Consider the following 20,374-nt stretch of genomic DNA (forward strand, 5'->3'; position numbering starts at 1 on the left):
TGGGCACAAAAGTGCCATCTTGTTATCCTCAAGATATACAAATGCAAAAATGGTAATTTGGCTTAGAAACCTCGCAGTTAATAACTATGGAAGTGCTAAATGAACACTAGGCTGTAATGTAATGCCAATAATAATAAGAAGAAGAAGCCATACAATATACATCCGAGAAGTTTAAAAGGGGGGAAACATGGAACAAATTATCGCGTTACATAATTATTAATGAATGTTTTCTTTTAAATTTTTATTTGAAAAGGTAATAGCAAAAAAAGGTATGTTACAATCATCATTTGAATCTCATTCAAAATATATCGAAATACGTTATTACTAAATATTAGTTGATTATAAACGAGACAATTGAGTACTCTATATTTGAAGGGAGAACGTAAACAAAAGAAACATGTGCTCTAAGAGAGTAATCATCATCTTACACAAAACATTTTGTGCCAAATTTTACTCTCATACTTTTATTGAGAACTCGTATTATATGTACAAGTTGTACTGTCTAGTATTGAGGAGAACGCTGCTGCAAGAAGGTGACCTGAAATATAACACGGAAAAACATACGAAACTAGTGAATACAGGTTTCTACTACCAATCTTCATATCACAGAAGTAATCTGGTTATAGAAGGTGTAGATATTCAAAGTCAATCGTTGATAGACAAAGTGAAAGTGCCTTCTATATGGAATATTTGAGTAGCTGAAAACATTCTTCGATTTGCTATGAGATTAGTTGTAATATTTGGAAGCGCGCATGTTCTGTGAGAACGTGAGCATAAGTTATTCATGATTATATGTATTACATGTTAACCAACCTCGTGTGTTTGTGCGCAATCAATGTTCATTGATAAGAATTGTCGTTTATCGCTCAAAACTTCGGCATTCTTTAATTTGTGGTATGTAATTAAGTTACTGTCTACATAGAAGACTCAGCGATTATTTTCCTAAACAGATGGAAGCCAAACAGGTAAGCAGTATAGATCAATTTGTACTAAATCACCAGAAGTGATACATTTAAACGTGGCAGTTTCTATAACATTGACGAAAATCTGCTTAGCAGCCAAGTATCCTTAGATTAACAACTGGAATATTCTCTAATAGAACGACATTCTTGTTAAAATATTATTGCTTCAGTTTAAACATAACAGAAATTAGTATTCGATATCCCTTCAAAATAAATATGATTTTTCGTTTATAAATCGTTCGGTACCTAGGGTGTATAAAATTAAGCAGTAAGCAACTTATGGTATCAGTCAAAAGGTTTTCTGCCACTTTATGTTGGTAGTGTTAGTTTTGCGTGGGAGAATTCTCAGATTCGTCATATCGTCGTTTGAATATTTGTTTACAAAAGCAGATAAATCGTTTTGATATCTTGAATTGTAAATTGAATATTGGTTAAGCCAGGAAGCGATTTATTCTCGACGCTACTAATGCCACTCCACGACGGCGGCGATAAAGTTGACCGTAGAATACTTGAGATCCACGTTTTCACCTTAATTGACTTTGACATATTTTGATCCCCCTGATCTGTGGTGGTTAGCTATTAGTATTCGAAGAATCGAAAGATCTTAATTCGGGTGGCAGAGGCCAAATTAATTCAAATACTCAGGAAACAATTTAGTCTCAAAAACATCGAATTAATCCCGAAAATATGGCCTGAAAAGCTTCGCTGAAGCTAAGCACAATATAACATTTTGTATATTAAAGCAAATATATTTTTGCTCCTTTCTCGTACAACGCGGTTGTACAAAAAGGTTATCATTTCACTGCTAAACGAAACTTTTGCATAGAAGCATCGGAAGGACCCAAAAGTATTATATACTAATCGACTCAGCTCGACTAGCTGAGCGCATGTATATCTGCTCGATAATGGAAAGGATCGATTTCGACCACAGAACGCACGACAACCGGTATGACCCATGAAGCCGACTCGATCCATTGGACCACCTCTCTTATTTGCGCCTGAACTAGGCCATCAGCAGGTCCACGCGCCATACCAATAATACAGCTCCGGGACGGTTTGAGCGATAGCCAATGGTAACGGCGTTCCAGCCAACTTCATCTTTGTACACATCCTCCGAACATGGGTTGTCCGGGGTGATGTCGAGACCACGTAATGGCAAGCCATATGGTCACGCGATGCTGCGAAAAAACGTGAGCACACAGACAACACGTGTTCCGCGCCATTTCCTCTAAACCTGTGCACACCAAACACTCAGGCGAGCCTGAGCAAATCAGCTACCACCTGCACTGTGATTTTTGCAACACGGCTTAAACGCCGGGCATACATCGAACCACCCATGGGGTGCTTGCTCATTCATAGCTTTGCTGGAACAAATCAGAAACAATTGGGAAGGTTCGTGCGGCATTGTACCTTATGTCCCTCCAATCCGCAGCGTCGGCGGAGATTGCTTCTGTCAGGGAGCCTTTGCAGTTCCGTTGCTTGTGCCCCAGTTCCAGGCGCGCAGAAGCAAACTTCAGGTTGCTCGTATATGCCCACAGGGCGCATACCGGCCATCCCACCTTTTGACGCTCCCTAGCTTGGCTACGCTTGGAGGCGTCCGCTGCAGATAGCTGAACCAATGCTACCTGTGTCCCTGCCGGACAGCACCGTAGCCGAACGAAGCTGCGGTGGGCGTCTCCACTTCACACTGTCGCCGCAGTGCCGTGACGAGGCTCTTCGACTTCGGTGATCCTTGCGTCCAGGTCTTTAACCATTAGATTCACCTCCGTCATGGGTGCCCTCACCTTGACCGGTCTCTTTGGCCTGTAGGGAATTCCTCCGCCAACTTCTTTTAGGCGGCGCCCTTTTGCGCAGGTTGCCCGCTGCCAGCTCGATGATCATCTCGCCCATCCGGGTACGTCTTCTTATCCGACGTACGTCGGCGCCGAGATGCACCGAAGCTTCTTGACGTTACTCCTCATCCTCTTCAAGACGTCCAGGTTCTTGGCCCTCGTCCGCCGTAGCCAGCTGAGGCGCATCGCCCTGCTGGAGCGATTAGCGCCTACCCTAGAACTTCTCTTGCTACCCTCATCTCCGCCTGAGCCGTCTTTTTCGGCCCTTGACGTCTTCGGTTTCCTCTTGTTCTTGACCAGGGTCCAGGAGGCGTCATCCCCCCTCCTTCCCTGATCCTGTTGCGGCTGAGAGCTCTCCAGCCTTGGCCGTAACCCCTATATCACCGTCTTTCCTGGGTGAACGGACCTTTCCAGGGTCCTTCCTCCCCCAGTTTTGAAGGTGATACCTGGCCGGGGTTCAGCTTCCCAGCTCCACTACGCTTGTTCGGGGTAGTAACCCTCCTCGAAGCAGGCCGAGAGAGCCCATCGCGTTTGCGGTTCATCGCCTCTCTACAAACCATGGGCCGTCCAATAACCTCTACCGGCGTTTTTTAGCCAGGAGGAAGGTTAAGTGACCCACGCTGGCGCGCTGCGCACTGAGCTGCCGACTATTGGGCTCTCTGGCACTCCTAGGCGGAGACCTGAACAACCCACCTCTTTGCGGAAAGAATTTGTCTTCTACCCTACTATCACTAGTTGAAGAAATTGACTTTGGTTTTCCATTTTGGTCCCCAGGTTGCTCGGGAAAAGAGTACCACCGGCCGCCAGAGCCCAGCATGACGCGGTATTACTGTAGGTGCTGTGGAGGGTGCCCAGGAGTACCCCAGAAAGCTCCGATTAAGGTCCTGGCCCAGTATTCTCACCCCCTGGCCATGCCGCCCATCAGCACGGGTCGCTTGACACCGCGGGATTAGAGCTAACTTCAGCAGTGGCCATGAGGAGGGGTCGTCAAGCCAGCAGACGAAGTCATGGTGCCCCAGCCTGCAGTGTATGCATGTATGTGTGTGTGTGTGTGTGTTTGTGTGTGTGTGTTTTTCTTCCTAAACAATGGAGGGGGGAATCTATGCTCAACAGACATCCTGGGTTGACCAGGAAGTGCTGGGTTAGGGGCCACCTCCAATGAGGGGAGTGCAGCAGGACTGCATCCCCGACCAGCTAAACCCGTTTCATTGCCGCCAAGCCCATCGTCCCTTCGGTACAGCCAGAAAGTAATGCTTCAAAGGGGGCCAGTGCGCGATAATGCACCCTCGAGGTTAGCTGCGTGTCCTTGCGGCATCGGTATCGTGACTCGCTTTTTTAGAAGAACACCATGTTATCGTGCCAGCACGCATTGCCGGCTTTCCAGGTGGCCTTACCACGCCCTATGTCCTCGGAAGGTGGAGCAGGGTCGTTTCGCGCCTGCTTCCCTCTGCACGACTGGTATCAGTGAATGATGATGCCGCGTGCACCCCTAAATTAACCTTTCTGCGATGGGGCCTATTCGCCAGCAGCACATGAGGGACTTGCCGACGCAAAAGGGTGCCACCACGCCTGCCCTGGCAGCCTTTGACGAGGACCCCTTTTCCGTCCTCCGGGCTCAGGAACCCGCCAGTTCGACCCGGACTGCCGCGAAAGCGACGATACCATGTTGTCCCTTTCACGCGGCCACTTTGTTTGATAAAAGGATCAGGAGTTCTGACCACAGAGGGGGCGCCGGTATGACCCATGACAGGCCGACTCCAGACGCCGGACCAATTTCCTCTTATTTGCGCTCTGAACTAAGCCGTCCCTCGAGTCCACGCGCCACCTTCGTGTATGGCTGCGGGGCGATTTGGACGATGGCCGATAAAGGCAGCGTTTAATAACTTCATCTTCACACATCCCTCCAGACTAGGTTGTCCGGGGTAGGTGTCCTAGACCGCATGTGGCAAAGCATGTAGTCAGCGCATTGTGCGGAAAACGCTGGCAGACTTTTAGTTACACGTGTTCCGCCGTTTCCTCTAAACCAACGCACACCGGACACTCCGGGCCGAGGGGCCGAGTGTCCGAACCGGTGTATAGGTACTGTGCATCTGAAGCAACCATAAGCCTTCCGTAAGGGACCCTGGGTCAGGTGAAAAGTGATTTCCCCATGGCGCCTCTTGTCCCACGTACCTTATCTCCGGTATCAACCTATATCCATCTCACGCCAATTGAACTGTCCCACGCACGCTGCTTTTCACATTTTGACCTCATTGAGGCCAACCTGACAGTCCTGCAGGATGCCTCTCGTGCCGCGCATTTCAAAGACACTTCTATGTCTTCACCGCCGATAACGATGTCAATAGGCATCGCCCGCAGTGATGACACTTAAAGTGCATCGTGCTATTTACAATTACAGTACCATGCGCTTCTCGCAAACTCTTAGGCACATGAGCCCATATACGCCTTTCCTAACTTCTGTTCTGTAGCAATGGATTAATGACAGCAGGGCCCGTGCTAAGCTGGCCCCAGCATACCCTCTAGTATGGACAGAGCAACACTTAGCCATGAGCTGTCTGTCCGTGTGTATGTGTGTGTATGTGACATGTGTGTGCACAAAAAGCTAAGAAAAACATTAGTCATCTTTTCTTATAGCAATTTTTAACCGATTTTTCTCACCAGCAAATTTGCATTTTGACGGAACATTTGACAAATTCTGGTTGATCACTATTAAATTTGATAACGATCGTGACCGTTGCGTTTAGGAAGTTATTAAGAAAATGGTACATCACACTACTCTATTAGTTTCCATATATACAGGTTGGTGTCTTGGCTACTGCAAATACGAAAAAAGGCAGTATCACTTCTCGGTAGATGGAATTTGTTTTTTTTACATTATGTATGCCTGCAAGTTCCTAAAACAGACAATGTGTGCAAACACTAAACAAGAGAACATGGAGAAATTATTTGATACTTCGTTTGCCATTTCTTAAAATAAAGAGAAAAAAACTCTTCAAACAAAAGATATGTTAGTTACAAAGATAAAGATTGTCGCTTCGGTTCCCTTTGTTCTTGGCTAAGGTCCGGAAAACATGGGGTGGTACCAAAAGATATTTTAGTTACTAGATAAAGATTGGTCTCATCGTCGCTGTCCTGAACATCTGGATTTTGCTGGCGAGAGATAGGGGAGCTAAATAAGTCAAGGGAGTTGAAAATCCATACGATTTGGCTATTAGCAGGTATGTACCACACATGTTTCCGGACAGCAGAACAAAGGGAAACCGAAGCGACAATCTTTAAGCTAATAACTACGGGGGAAAATATCTTTTGCCATTGCCCTAACAGTCCAAATCGTATGTATTTTTTCTTCATGTGACATTTAGGCACCCTATCCTCGCCATGCAAAAGGTGACTGACCGAGACAGCGACGACAGCGACAATAAATAAATAAGTTGCTTTTTCAAAATTGGCGACATTTTTTTACGATTTTATAAAAGTACGTTAAATTTCAAATAGAAAAGGAATATGGTATTTTTTTTCTAATTGCTACCGTTTCTGAGATATAGCGGTTGTAAGATAAAATATACCTGATTTTTTCAGTACCAGTCGTTTTTGAATGTTTTTCGATTCCATTCAACCTAGAATCAAATTTTAAGGAGCTCATTGATATTTATTGACAAATACAAGTGATGGGGCAGTGGTTGGTCATTTTCTATGGTATAAGCAGAGATTGTGAATGAATGCCCATATATAAAAAACTTCATAATTTCCTTTTCGAAATTCAATCTTAAAGTAAACCATAACGGGAAAGAATCTTCATCTTTTACTAATTACGGCTTGATATAGGAAGCATCCGCCATAAATTGCGTAGCGATTTTAGAACCACCCTTTTCCTGAAGTGTGCAAACAAAATTTTTCAAATGCTTCATACAAAAAAAGTGTGTCATAGGGGTGGGGGAGGTGGGTTTGAAATGGACAATTTTTTTGAGTTACGTAATGAATGGATCTTTCCCTTTCTTATGGCAAAAAGCTAGTAGCACGTCAAGGTAGTAGTGAAGCAAAAAATAATACAAAAAAGACGGGCTATCTTCGGAAAACTTTATATATAGAAGTGCACCATTTTGCTAATTGAAGCCTATTTCAATAACCTGAAAATACATAGTTTTCCAAAACAACGATCAGCTGAAAGCAGCGCGTTAAAGTGTAGGATATATCTCTTGTTGAACTAATAAAACCCTGCGAATAGCTTTATTTTGAAGTTATTCGCAAATTCAGCCAAATTAGGAACATGGCCAAAAACCGGTACAGTTCCCCATCATATAATGATAAATGATATTTCAAATCAAACGCTCTTCCTGTTATAGTTGGCAAATACCTTTAACTTATAAATTATATTTTATTCAAGTGACAATGACAAACGAATATAAGCTTAAGATAGTTCAGAGAGGTAATAATGCATTTGATGGTGGTTGCACCTTGTTCCAAGGATTAATAAACGTGATTAAAAATAACAGTTTTGGAAATCTTTCTTGATTACTAAATTTGTTGGTATAGATTTAGAATTGGCCATACAGGCAAAAGTACCCAACAGGCTTTGCAGAAATCGCTCTCAATCAGGTAGATAACGAACAGCGATAAAAAAAGAGATACACAAATCCTCTTAGAATCGCCTTATTACAAGCCGGTGAAAACAAAAATATCGCACTTGTTATATTTGTTTATTTATTCAGACTAAGGCCGTGAAGTGGTATAGCGCATATATCCTCAAGTTTTCTCCATTCGGCTCGGTCCATAGCTGCTAACGTCGCCAACCACGGCCAGGTGTCTACGGAGGGTCCTGCGCAAGTCATCTTCCCACCTGATCGATCCACCTTGCCTTCCGCTGCGCACCTCGCCTTCTTGTGCCCGTCAGATCGTTGTCGAGAACCACATTTTCACCGGTTACTGTCCGACATTTCACATGGCGTGCCCCCATCGCAGTCGTCAAATTTTTCGCGGTGTGAACGATGGATGGTTTCTCCCTAACAGCTGAGTGCAATTCGTGGTTCTTTCACTTGTCTCCACGTACACCGTCCGCCATCCTGCACCCCTAACCATAGATGCAGTACGCAACACTTTCCTTTCAAAAACTCCAAAGTGCGCGTTGGTCCTCCACGAGCATCGTCCAGGAATCTCGTGTCCGGCGGGGACTACCGGGTCTAATTAGCGTTTTAGTAGATGATAGTCAGTTTAATTACGGCGGCGAACTCCATTCGATCGGAGGAGCGTCTTTGCGGAGTCCAAAGGCGTACGATTTCCAAGCCACTATGCGTCTCCTGAATTTCTCTGCTGGTGTCATTTTCGGCAGTCACCAGTGAAATTTAAGTACACGTTCTTCTACCACCCTCGATTTCGTCGCCACACCGATGCAAACTTCTGCGGTGGGTGGCTCCTCATTGTCTTCTCTTTAAGCCGCTTCCTATCATGTACTTCGTCTTTTGATGTGTCGATGACTATTGGATCCGATCCGCCAACTTCCCTCTTCAGTCAATGTAGGCCTTCTCCATCTTTCAAAAGTTACGTGCCATAATATTCTATGTCGTTAAGCGAAGCCGTAAATAGCTGGGACGGACTTATTGCCCAATTAGCCTGCTCGTGTTAGCATCCCTGCTCTTTCGTATTACTGCCTTCCAAAAGCTGGGATGTTGAAATAGCAGACAATAACGAAAGACCATCACCTTGCCGTAACCCTCTGCGGGTTTTCGAAGGTTTCGGAGAATGTTCCCTGAAACTCGAACCTGACGCGAACATCACCCCGATCCATCTCGTCGCTTTGATCCAGCCTTGTCAGTTTATCCGGAAAGCCGTGTTCGTGCATTAGCTGCCGCCGCTGGTCCCGGATCGATTGTACTTCATATGCGGCTTCTTTGAAGTCGATGAATAGATGATGTGTGGGCACGTTGTATTCCACGGCAGATTTCTGCAATACTTGGCAGCGAATCGGCGAACATCTGGTCCGTGGTAATACCCCACAGAACTCCCCCTTGCAGCTATTGAATTGCTGATGGACAGCATAGGGCTTGGGAGGAGTACCTTTGTAGGCGGCGTTCAGCGCAATGTGGATTGCGCAGTAAGATTCTACAATCTGACTTATCGCCCTTTTTGGTAGATGGGATACACACGACACCTTCCATCCACTCCTGAGGCAATAACTTCCTCCCTCCCAAATCTTATTAATGACCCAGTGCAGCGCTCTTCAGTGAGTGCCTCTACTGCAAATGTGTTTAAGTAGCTCTCGTGGTAGTTGGTCAACCCCAGAACTTTGTTGTTCTTCAATCGCCGGCCAATCTCCTCCTGGATTTCCTGGAGATCCGGAGCCGGTAGAATTATAATCCTGCGCGCGTTCTCCCAGGGCCATCACCATACCATATCTTCTGTTGTCTGCCAGCATCCGCCATTCAGGTGTTCTTCGTAGTGCTGCTGCCACTCTTTTGAGATCAATTCCTCACGCTCGTTCATAAGAAGGTTCCGTTTATGTCCTTACGCATATCGAGGCTGGCGGCACGTGGCCCTTTAAGCCCGTGAACGGTTTAACTTCTCACATAGAACCCTTTCGTGTGTTATTGGCGCAGTAAGCAGTTGCTCCTTTTCTTCACGGTCTCGATCTTCCTTGCTGGCGCTTTTTCCTCCGGAAAATCCGAGTTTCAATACCATTTCGCGCCTGTTTATATATCGTTACTCGTTCGCCCTGGCGCGTGTTACAGCAATCTCACCCATGCTGCATTCTTCTCTTCCACTAACTGCTCACATTCGCCGTCATACCAGTCGTTTCTTCAGATCTCCGGGGGCACCGTGCAAAATGCAAAGCGGTACGAAAGTGCCTCACCAATAACCGGATCGAATATCTCTCCAGTCATCTTCAGAAGACGCTGCGCCTAGTTGCTCTTCCGTTGGAAGTGCCGCCCACTTCCAGCTGCTGGCGCGTATTTCTTGGGCTGGTCTTACCATCTTTGTAGCCGCCCAATGTTAAGCCACTGGCAGTTCCGACTTCGACGCGTAAGGTTGTACACCGCGTCGAGAGTTTTGAGCTGAGGCATGCTGCAACGAGGCAATGTGGTGGTCAGATTCAATATTCGCACTGCGACAAAGTGCGGACGTTCCGTCGATGTCGGAGAAGAATTTGCCGTCGATTTTCGGGGAACGTGTGGTCGATTTGGTTTTCCGTTTCTTGGTTAGGTGATCTCCATGTGGCCTTGTGGATGTTTTTGCGGGGAAGAAAGGTGCTACCGGACTGCCATCATTCCGCGGGAGGCTGCGAAGTTTATGCATCGTGTTGGCCGTTGTCATTTCGATGCAGGTGTGGCAGACTAGCCGGTCCGATGACCGGTCTGGCATTCACTTCCTACTCCTGCCTGGCCGTTCATATGCCGATGACTTGATTTTGAACGTCTCGCAGTGCGGAATCCATCGTATAACTGCTCCAGCTGTGTGCATGCAGAACGCTTCTTTTCCGTGTCGGGTCTCCCTTCATGTGGGCGGTGCACGTTGATGATGCTATAAGTTGAAGAAACGGTATTCGCTGTAATCGTCGAGCTTGCCAAATATCCTTGCACGTTGATTGGCTGCCACCCAATCACGCACGTTGGCGCATCTTACCCTTTTCTCGCGAAGCCGGTTCCCAGCTAGTTGGTGGTGCCCACAACTTTGTGGTAGAGAAGGTAGCCGCTCGATGCCCGCTTTTCCACACTTTCTGTCCTGTCGGCAAATCTCCTGCAACGCCACGACGTCGAAGTTGCGGTGATGTAATTCATCCTGCAATTCCATGTTCCAAGCGCCAATCATGATCCTGTATTCGTCGCCCTGGGTCTTTGCCGATTATATCCAGTCGCATTATCTCTTATATTGTTCGTAATGATTGGTTTTTTTCTAGGCGGCTTATTGAATGCACAAACCTCCTGTCTCGTCGGAGGGCCGTCTGACAATCTTGGGAAGACCATTTGGCGTCTCACCTAACACTGGGACTTGGGCTTGTAAGCGCTTTGAAGCGGCACACGGTCGCTAGTGCAGGACCTACTTGCGGATACATGCGGCTTTTTACAGAGGTTTCGCAGGGTACTGTCCGACCCCTACCACATCCTAGGAAATGACCCACGCTCGCAAGATGGCCTGGGGGAGTGGATCGTCAAGCCCTTTTTGGACACGTAGTCCCTGCTGCCTGCCATATCGCACTTGTATACCAGTTGAAAAAAAAAACTAGTACGGATAGGCGGCTTCCACCGATGGGGTTTGATAAAACGCTTTGTTCTCGCTTATTTGATGGTGTGGGTACCAAATTTTTTTCGCACAGCTGTGTAAAACAAGTTGAATTGCATCATTATGCAACGTACACACCAGTCAAGCAGTTTGACGAACATTGACTCCGCCCCCAAGAAAAAGCTGGTTTGGCTTCTTTGTTTGAATTTTTGATTTTGAGTTGTCGGGGTGAGCTTCAAGGTTTGCTAAGCATGTTTGAGCATTTGTAGGTGAAGTTACACAAACCCCATATATTTTTTATGGTTGGTGCTCTGTTGGCAGCCTTCGGTCGTTCGTGTGTGATATTGTTGGTCGAATAGATTGATTGTTCGTGTCGCTGTAGCTAAAACTTGGATGGATGTTTGAATAAACGAGAGGTGGAATCAATGTTGGTCAAACTGCTTTGACCGTGTGTACGTTCCATTAGAACCGGTGCCCCCCGCAATTGGGTTCTAAAGCCCTACATCGTTTATTGTTGCAAACGATAGTGCATCGGACAAGAATACATGAACCGTTGTCATATAAATTCTGATAATTGTCTAAGTCAGTAAAAATAATATTCGCTTGATAGGATATGGCTTTTTAAGACATGTTTTGAGCTGAGCAACGTATGTTGCTGAAAAGGCAACATATCAGAACTAAAGACACTATACGCTAAGAGAAAATGAATTCTGTCATCAGAAGAAAAAGTAGAATCATGAAAAAAATACACAGCAAGGTATGGGATGCAGCTCTCAAAATAATTTTCAAAATTTCAAAATGATATTTATTTACAAATAATTTATAGCATGAGGTTAGAAATTTGATTATCTACATTATACATATTAATTTGATTGTTAATGACAATGAAGTTTTTATTGAAGTGATTCCGGAGATGGTAGTACTTTTAAAGTTTATTGAATTTCTAATCCCGCCTAATAAATCATTTTCAAAAAAATCTCTGTTTGTAATTTTTAAAATTATTTTCAATTCCATAGGCTATACCTTGCCGTGTTAAATTTCAGTGATTCTACTTTTCCTCTGATGACAGCGTTCATCCACTTCTCCTCGCGTATATGGTCCAATGCACCGAGTTCATCATTGACGTTTGAGCGGTGCGCTGTTTACTAAGAATGAATACTTTTTCATTCATTGGAGAATTTTTTCTCCACCATTTCATACCATGAAAATGGCCAGCCATAACTCCATTATTAGCATTTGTCAATAAATATCAACGATTTAGTAGAATTCGATTCTAGGTTGAATAGAATCTGAAAAAAATCGAAAATGACTGGAAATTTAAAAAAAATCGGTATATTTTATCTATAGATAGTGGAATAGATTCTACTATCTCTAATTTTATCTCATAACCGCTGCATCTCAGAAACGGTAGCATTAATATAACAGTCCACCTTTTCCATTGGAAATTTAGCAAACTTTCATAAAATCAACTCGATAAAAAAAAAAACTTATTTAAAAAATAAAACTTTTTTGTCCATTATTTCTCCATTATGACTCATAGTGTAAAAAATACATATATTATCTGCTACAACATAGCAAAAAATAAAAAATATTGAAAAAGCCGTTTTCATGTTAATTTTTTTTTAAAGTTTTCAATGTGTTTTTGCTTATACCCTTGTCAAAAGTTAGGCTAGAGTCAAAATGGTAAACCAATGATGCAAATTATGTTTTTGATCACAAAGAAGGTATATGCAAAATTTCAGAGAAATCAATATTACAAAAATAAATCGACCCACGATTTCACAGAGAATTGCTCCTTATTGAATCTTTTCTACCTTCCTTTTTAGTTTAAGAAGCTCTAATCAGCTCTAATCTAGTCGAAGCTCTAATCTAATTTTCTACACCAGAAGCTAATAGTGCTTTTTTGATCATTTTAAGGAAATCTGTGTTGCGCCAATTTGTATGTGACTTGAATATAAGCAGGCTTATAGCCATAGAAAACATATTTTTCTTATCTATCTATGTTTTTAGGATGAATACCACTATTTATTGCAGGAATAATAATTTTGGGCAAAAATTCCTCCCTTTTCCCTATTGTGGACTGAACCAGGAGTCGTACCCAACTGCCTCCAGCATGGTCTTGCTTTGTAGCCAAGCATATTACGACCGTACAGCTAAGGAAGAAGGCTGAAGGAAAATCTATTGGGCTTATTCTACGAGTCGAGTGACGTGAGGTGAGTCGATTTTAGCAATTCTCACGTGAGGTGACCATGTTATTCAAATGGGGCTATACGACTCTTCTCACGCCATTCGAGCATTCTCACGTCACTCCACTCGTAGAATAAGCCCATATGTTTCAAATTCATATTCAAATTGAATGTCCCCGAACAATTGGCGTCACTGATTTAGCTCTTAGTAACTTTGGTGTAAGAAACATCACACGCACTACGCACATTAAATACGCAGTACAGTAAACCAGGTATTATGATAAGGAATTGTGAAAAATATCCAACAAATTCGTTTAAACTATCATCTGTGATAGTTACTTGAATGTATAAAAGTATCGGTTTATATAAAACATCACAGATTTTGTAGAAATTTGATAAGGTACCAGGATTAAATTTCAAATTATCCTTTCATTCTAGTGGCTCTATGAAAATAAACAGGCCTGTAGATCATTTGTAACGCTAGTAGATCTGATGGCCTTAACATCAGAAATTTCTTGGATAACCGCGAGCATCTTCAATGCACATATTTTATAATATGTATTATATGAGCACATCTTCTTCTTCGACGGCTCTACATTCTAACTGGAACTTGGCCTGATTTTCAACTCTATTAGCATTTCCTCAGTTATTTATTGAAAACTTTTCTATGCCCGTCATTGCATGAATATGTATCTTGTGTGGCAAATACAATGGATACAGTATGCCCAGGGTGTCGAGAATGTTTCCAACCCGAAAACATCCTAGATTGGACCGAGAATCGAACTCGCCATCTCCGGATTGGCAATCCTACGCCTTTGCTCCCAAGGCTACTGGAGACTGTTCACGGTAGAGCAAATTTCGTTATGTTGCGTGACCTAAGCTGGTTACGTAATCCGTAAAGGCCCTATTCGCAGCAGCAATACGTCTTTTCACTTCACGGGATATGTCATTGTCACAAGCGTTCCAAGGTAAACAAATTCTTCAACAAGTTCAAACCCATCCCCATCAAGCACTACCTCTGCACCAACACCACAAGGTCTTCCTCTATCTCTACCTGCCACCATGTACTTTGTCTTGGTAGAGTTAATGGTTAAGCCTACCCGAGTAGTACGCTTGTCACATATCAGTCACTGTGACTCATATGCGACAAAATCCAGGTACATTGGAGTTGCTGCAACCAAATCGATTTGAACTGTGCTGCTAGGGTTACCTCGCCTTCTCCCTCTTCAGTGGGACAAAAGCCTCCACTACTGCTCTGCGATCGATTCCAATAACGTCAATGTCGTTCACAAAGAACAAGAGCATATGGAGACCGTGTTATGATAGTGCCGTTCCTCTGCACGCCAGATCTCCTAATAGCGCCTTCGAGTGCAATGTTGAACAATAAATTCGAAAGTGCATCACCCGGCTTCAATCCATCAAAGGTCACAAACGAGGTTGACACTTCGTCTGCAATCCGAATATTTGCTTCCGACCCATTCAGCGTTGCACGTATCAGTCTAATCAGTTTCGCCGGAAAACCATGTTCGGACATTATCTGCCACAGCTCATTTCTTTTCACTGAATCGTTCGCTGCTTTGCAATCAATGAACATATGGTGCAAGTTGTACACTCGAAATTTATCAAGGATCATCCGCGGCTAAACATCTGATCAGTCGTTGATCGGCCCTCACGAAAACCTGCCTGGTTTTTGCCGACAAAGGACTCCTCAAGCGGCCTCAGTCTGTTAAACAGGATACGCGACAGGATTTTGTACGCCGAGTTCAGAAGGGTGATCCCTCTGTAATTGGCACACTCTATGCCCTTTCTTGTAGATTGGGCATATGACGCCATGATTTGTTCATTGCGCTAAAAGCAAAACAGTACGCAATGGAAAGTAAGAACTCTAAAATACATTTGTTAAGAAAATTAATTTGAGGTTTTTAGTGGAATGTCTTCACTTGTCACTTGTGGGATTGTACAAACTCTTAAATAAGTCTAAAATACATGTTCCATACAAATTAATTAAAGTCAGTAGTTGGACTTCGTTTAAATTAGATTTGAAAACTAAGCAGTACCATGCACACATATTAGTAGGCATATACAACTATTGATCTCATTAGAAAAGTTTTGTTTGGACTGATTCTGTGGAGTATGAACGAGAAAAGTAAAACTATTCTTCAGGCTACCTTTGCGCAGCTAATCTGGCCATCGATGTGTTAACTAGAACCTTTATTAAATATAATACACTTACTGTGTTTCAATAAAATCAGCGAGATAAATCTATTGTTGATGGTGACTCTGTACATGATCGTTACAATTTTATCCCTATATTGCTAAACAAACTTTAATTTTTCTACTTGCAGCACACTTCGTAATGTTCCATTTTTTATTGATTTGGTAACATATGTTTTATTTCGAAAATGAGCATGAAAAACGATGGTGTTTCAATTAATGATGTCAACCTTCAAACCGAATTACGGGAGAATTACACTAAACAATATGAACCCATCAACGGATACATCACTAGCATAAACGAGAATTGTGCTCAACAGTTGCCGGCATTGTTGGAAGCAAAAGAAGAAAAAAATAATCAGAATGAAACCAGCGATCCAAAACAAATCAAAACAGTAGTGGTGAATTTTACTTCTGGTACTATGGCTAAAAGCACAATTCAAAATCAATACGCCAATAACACGTCATCTCATGTGCAAACTTGGAATGGGAGTAATGACCAGAACAAAATCAAAATAATATTATTATCATCCATTATTTTGATGATAGGATTAACAGTGGGATACATCTTTTCTGGTTTTGTAACATGTAGGGGCACTCAACACGGCCCTCCCGTTTCTACTAGTTTGCACAACATTTGTTTGACGGAGGAATGCGTGAGAACAGGTATGACATAGATTTTCACTTATTCGAGTAACATTATCTTACAAGTCTTTCAGCATCATCTCTGCTGGCAGCGATGGACCGTACAGTAGATCCATGCAAAGATTTTTTTCAATTTGCATGTGGCACATGGAATAAAAAGCATGTGATACCTGAGGATAGAAGTTCCATAAGTACTTTTGAGGTAATTTTATTTTGCTTCACATAATAGGGGAAGAGGTGATAAAATGAACAGGGGTGGTAAAATGAACAGTTGGTTATATTTATATTAAAATACTATTTTGGCGTATGTTAATCATGCACACGTTTTCCTCGAAATAAAATAAGGTACCTGAGCTAATATTTTGGTTTTGAGGCCGAACGAATAGCTATTACTATCCAAAATATCAAACGAGGCTGTAAAAATAGGGTCTGATGTAATTTTTTACCATTTTTCCGCAAGCTTTAATTCTCAATAAATTCATAATAACATTGATTTGAACCGGTTCTAACTAGGGATCCTACATTCAGAGATATGCGAAAGCGGCCATCTTGAGCCAATCGAGCATTGAGAACTGTCAAAGTCTGAGCCAAATGAACATCGTTATTGTTGCAGATCGAAAGGTATTGCGATTTTGGTGAAATAGATTTTATGAAAAGTTTTATCGAATAAACAATTTGTTTTGCTTTCGTAAGTAAAAGTAGTCTAGTTGATGCTTTATATCGTGTTCAATCGTATTGCTCTTTAATTTTAGCGAAAATGCACTGCTAGAGGATAGACAAAATAATCAAAAGTGTCTTCGAATGTAAAGTCATGCAAGCCTAAACATTTGTCACTGCGGCAAGTGCTGGCAGCGTTTGTTTACGAAAGTAACAGCGTTGCTAAATCGTCTGGAAAAGTATTCGCACATCTCTTAATATAGGATCCCTAGTTCTAACCACAGCGGCAAATAGGACAACCTTCACAAAGATGTTGCAGGGGTAAATGGTAAAATTATTGGTTTGCATAGTTAGAGGAAGAGTTATTTATCACAACGCACGTATGGGGGTAAAATGAACACTTGTATCAAACTTTCACAAATTTATGGTAAAATTTGTGCGATTGTGAAGCGGAAGTTCAAGAAACAAACTATTTCAAATAACCCAGAAAAAACTTTGAAAATGTAAATTTAATTAAAAATAATTGATATTTTAAAACTTTTTTCCTTCTTTATTATTTTGATAATTAAGAGCTTTTCAAAAGTTATACCAGATTTTTCAAAAGGCTCTCGTAATCTCAATTAGTTGTATATACAGTGCCAGAGTAAAAAAAGAAAATTAAATGTTTCAAAAGGGTTTATGAAGCGATGTTCATTACCACCAGGCAGTGTTCATTTTACCTGCACTATTTTTGTACATACGAAATTCCGATGGTTTTTAATTCGATGAATTACTATATAAATCACAGTTTATAAGCGAAAAAAATGTTCAGTGCAATAAGAATATGAGTTAAATTGCTGAACCAAGTGGTAAAACTAGCAAATTATCCTCGTTTTATGATTGAATTCAGCGCAAGTCCTTAACGTGTTCATTTTACCACCTGTTCCCCTACTCTCAATATTGGCCATTACACTTAGTGGCAGTGATAAAAATAATTAAGAAAATTAATAAAATTTGAACTAGTACACCCTAATCTTATTTCGATAGTTAACAACATGTAGTTCTGAAAACTCTTATGTGAATATGTACATTACGTGGAAGATATTGATTTGAAAAATGTATTGGAGGTAACCACTTTCCCTTCGATGGGACTCGAACCCACTCGACCCAGTGAGAGTCGTGGACTCGGGTCCCATCGATGGGAAAGTGGTTACCTCCAATACATTTTTCAAATCAATATCTTCCACATAATGTACTTAGTTATTCACAGATGAGTTTTCAGAACATTGTAAATTAATGTCCAAGTTGGGTGGTTTAATACCCGGAATATAGTCAATTAACTTTGATTGAACTGAACATGTAATTAGAAAGTATCATGGTAGTTAGTTAAATTTGAACATTTCGCGTTCGTTTTAAAGGTGATCATATTTGCTTGTAAAAAAATTAGAAAAAAAATCGAGGATATGCATGCTGCTCAATCCGGTAGTTCAAACAAAATCTAAATAAGACGGATTTCATTTTTTTATGCCTTCGTTAATGTCATGATTTTATAGTACACAGGTTTATTTCAGATACCTCTAGTTCTTATTTCTGTGATCAAATAATTAATTAATGGTTAACCATTTATTCATAAGAAATATTCTGGCCATTATATCGAACATCCGTAAAATTACAAATCGTAATTTTAGTTTTTCATGATTTTCGTGATTTTCATATATCTTATCGTTGCCATCCATATTATGTATAGATTGGCAGAAAAACAGTTACGCTTGCGCATTTCAAACTAACAGGACTTTATGTGCAAATATAATAATACTTATTTAGAAAAACCTAAAAAAAAGAAAACAACTTCAAAATAAAAATTTTAAAATACAAACCTATATTTTGACAAACACAATTTCAGGTTCTTGCTGATCAACAACAAGTCATACTTAAGGGTGTTTTAGAAGAATCAGTGGATGTGAATGATAACCAAGCAACGCTCAAAGCAAAAATGTTCTATAAAAGCTGTATGGATCTACGTAAGTAGAAGATGAAGAAAAATGTCAACAGAAATCAAAATTGAAGTCTTAGAACGTAGAACATTATGTATAATAACGTAAACACAGATATTACGGACACAGCTTCAAAAAACAATGGTATTATTTTCATAAACTACATTGTAGTATTTCGTACTCACTATGAGTTGCAACGGACTAACGGAGGGCAGTAAATCAATTTCTCTCCTCGGTCCATTGTATTCCGAACAGGCGCTACGACCTCAATAACAGAAATTGGTATGAACTAGATGGATGTTAAAATACCAAAAAATTCTGGATGGAAGGTAAAATACCAAAAATTCATATGCAAAATTTATTATGCATAACATCCCAAGTAATACCAAGCATTACAATATTGCACATATATCAATCACAAATCGGCATGCTAAAATGCTAATTGCATTAGATCAGTTTTAACGATGCGAAGTTGCATTTATTCATCAACTGTCAGACAACGATACACCAAATCAGCATTACAAATGCAGCGATACATTACTGATGCTTTATTTCAACATGTCAAAGTAATGAGCCATTAATTCGATCTTATAATTGCCCTTTTCCACTTTAAGTCAACTTTTAGGGCTGTGTGTTTTACAAGCATATATAGCTTCATGGTTACTTGGGATGCTTAGGTATTTCAATACCAAACGAATAATAAGTTATGATGCGTTTGGTAATGTAATAACTGAGTATGTTATGCCTGAAGTGTTGTGCATAATAATTTTTAGTATTATTTTCTGGTATTTTACCTCTTATGCAAGACTTGTTCATAACAGAGTATGATATTAAACAGAATGAGGTATTATTGAGTTAGTTTCTTCTGCTCGGGATGCGGTGCCCTCGGAAAAGCGACGTGAGGCAAGATTGACCATGTTATGATCCTGAAAGGTTTTCTCTAAATAATGCAAGATTGTTCTAAATAATGCAATTTGTTCTTGTGAATTATGTAATCTACCATTTTGCTTAACGTCTATAGTTAATAATACTGTTCGCTTTGTGACTGTATCTTTTTTATTTCGTAATTAACGACTGTTAATTCTATAAATTTGAATAACGAGACTAATTTCTGCCGACGTTTTGACACGCGGATTGTGTCTTCCTTAGGCCCGATGCCAGCATAGCGTCTTTTCAACGCTGCGTGCACACGGCGTTAAAAGGACGCATGTGTGCATCGGGAAAAAGCGGTAACGCAGCGTCGCCGCACCGATGCACACCTGCGTTTTTTCAACGCCACGTGCATCGGCCCTTAGAGCCAAAATATTGCTTTCGTTTTTGGTCTAACGTTAAAAAAAATGTGGTTGTTAGTTCATGTCCTCGTGTCGAAACATTGGAATTATAATATACTATACAGAGCCTGAGTAGCCGCAAATTAGTAAAATATAAATAATACTTCCAGAGCAAATTCGAAAAATTGGAATAAACCCAATACGAACTGTTCTTAAATCACTGGGTGGATGGCCTGTTATTGAACCAAATTGGACCCCTCCTAACGTTAGCATTGAACAGCTTATAGGAACATTGCGCGGTGTATACAGCGAACCAGTTTTAGTTGAACTATACGTTGGCGCTGATGACAAAAACTCTTCTAGGAACATTCTTCAGGTATGAATATAATCATAACAATATTGATCTCTAATAATATTCTTAGA

The 20,374-nt window shown here is 41.5% G+C and overlaps 1 protein-coding gene across 6 annotated transcripts in view; it reads left to right on the forward strand.

Annotated features, from left to right (window-relative positions):
- LOC134217424 (neprilysin-1) overlaps positions 1–20,374 on the forward strand; it is a 71,565-nt gene that overhangs the window by 30,433 nt on the left and 20,758 nt on the right. For 2 of the 6 annotated variants that reach the window (XM_062696184.1, XM_062696190.1), the window contains exons 2-5: positions 15,537–16,071; positions 16,125–16,252; positions 18,590–18,707; positions 20,122–20,327. In XM_062696184.1, coding sequence (XP_062552168.1) covers positions 15,594–16,071; positions 16,125–16,252; positions 18,590–18,707; positions 20,122–20,327 — 930 coding nt within the window. In that variant the 5' untranslated portion in view covers positions 15,537–15,593. The other 4 variants (XM_062696188.1, XM_062696186.1, XM_062696189.1 and 1 more) reach the window with 4 other exon arrangements.

This window comes from Armigeres subalbatus, chromosome 2 (genome assembly GCF_024139115.2).
Source record: "Armigeres subalbatus isolate Guangzhou_Male chromosome 2, GZ_Asu_2, whole genome shotgun sequence".
Lineage (NCBI taxonomy): Eukaryota > Metazoa > Arthropoda > Insecta > Diptera > Culicidae > Armigeres > Armigeres subalbatus.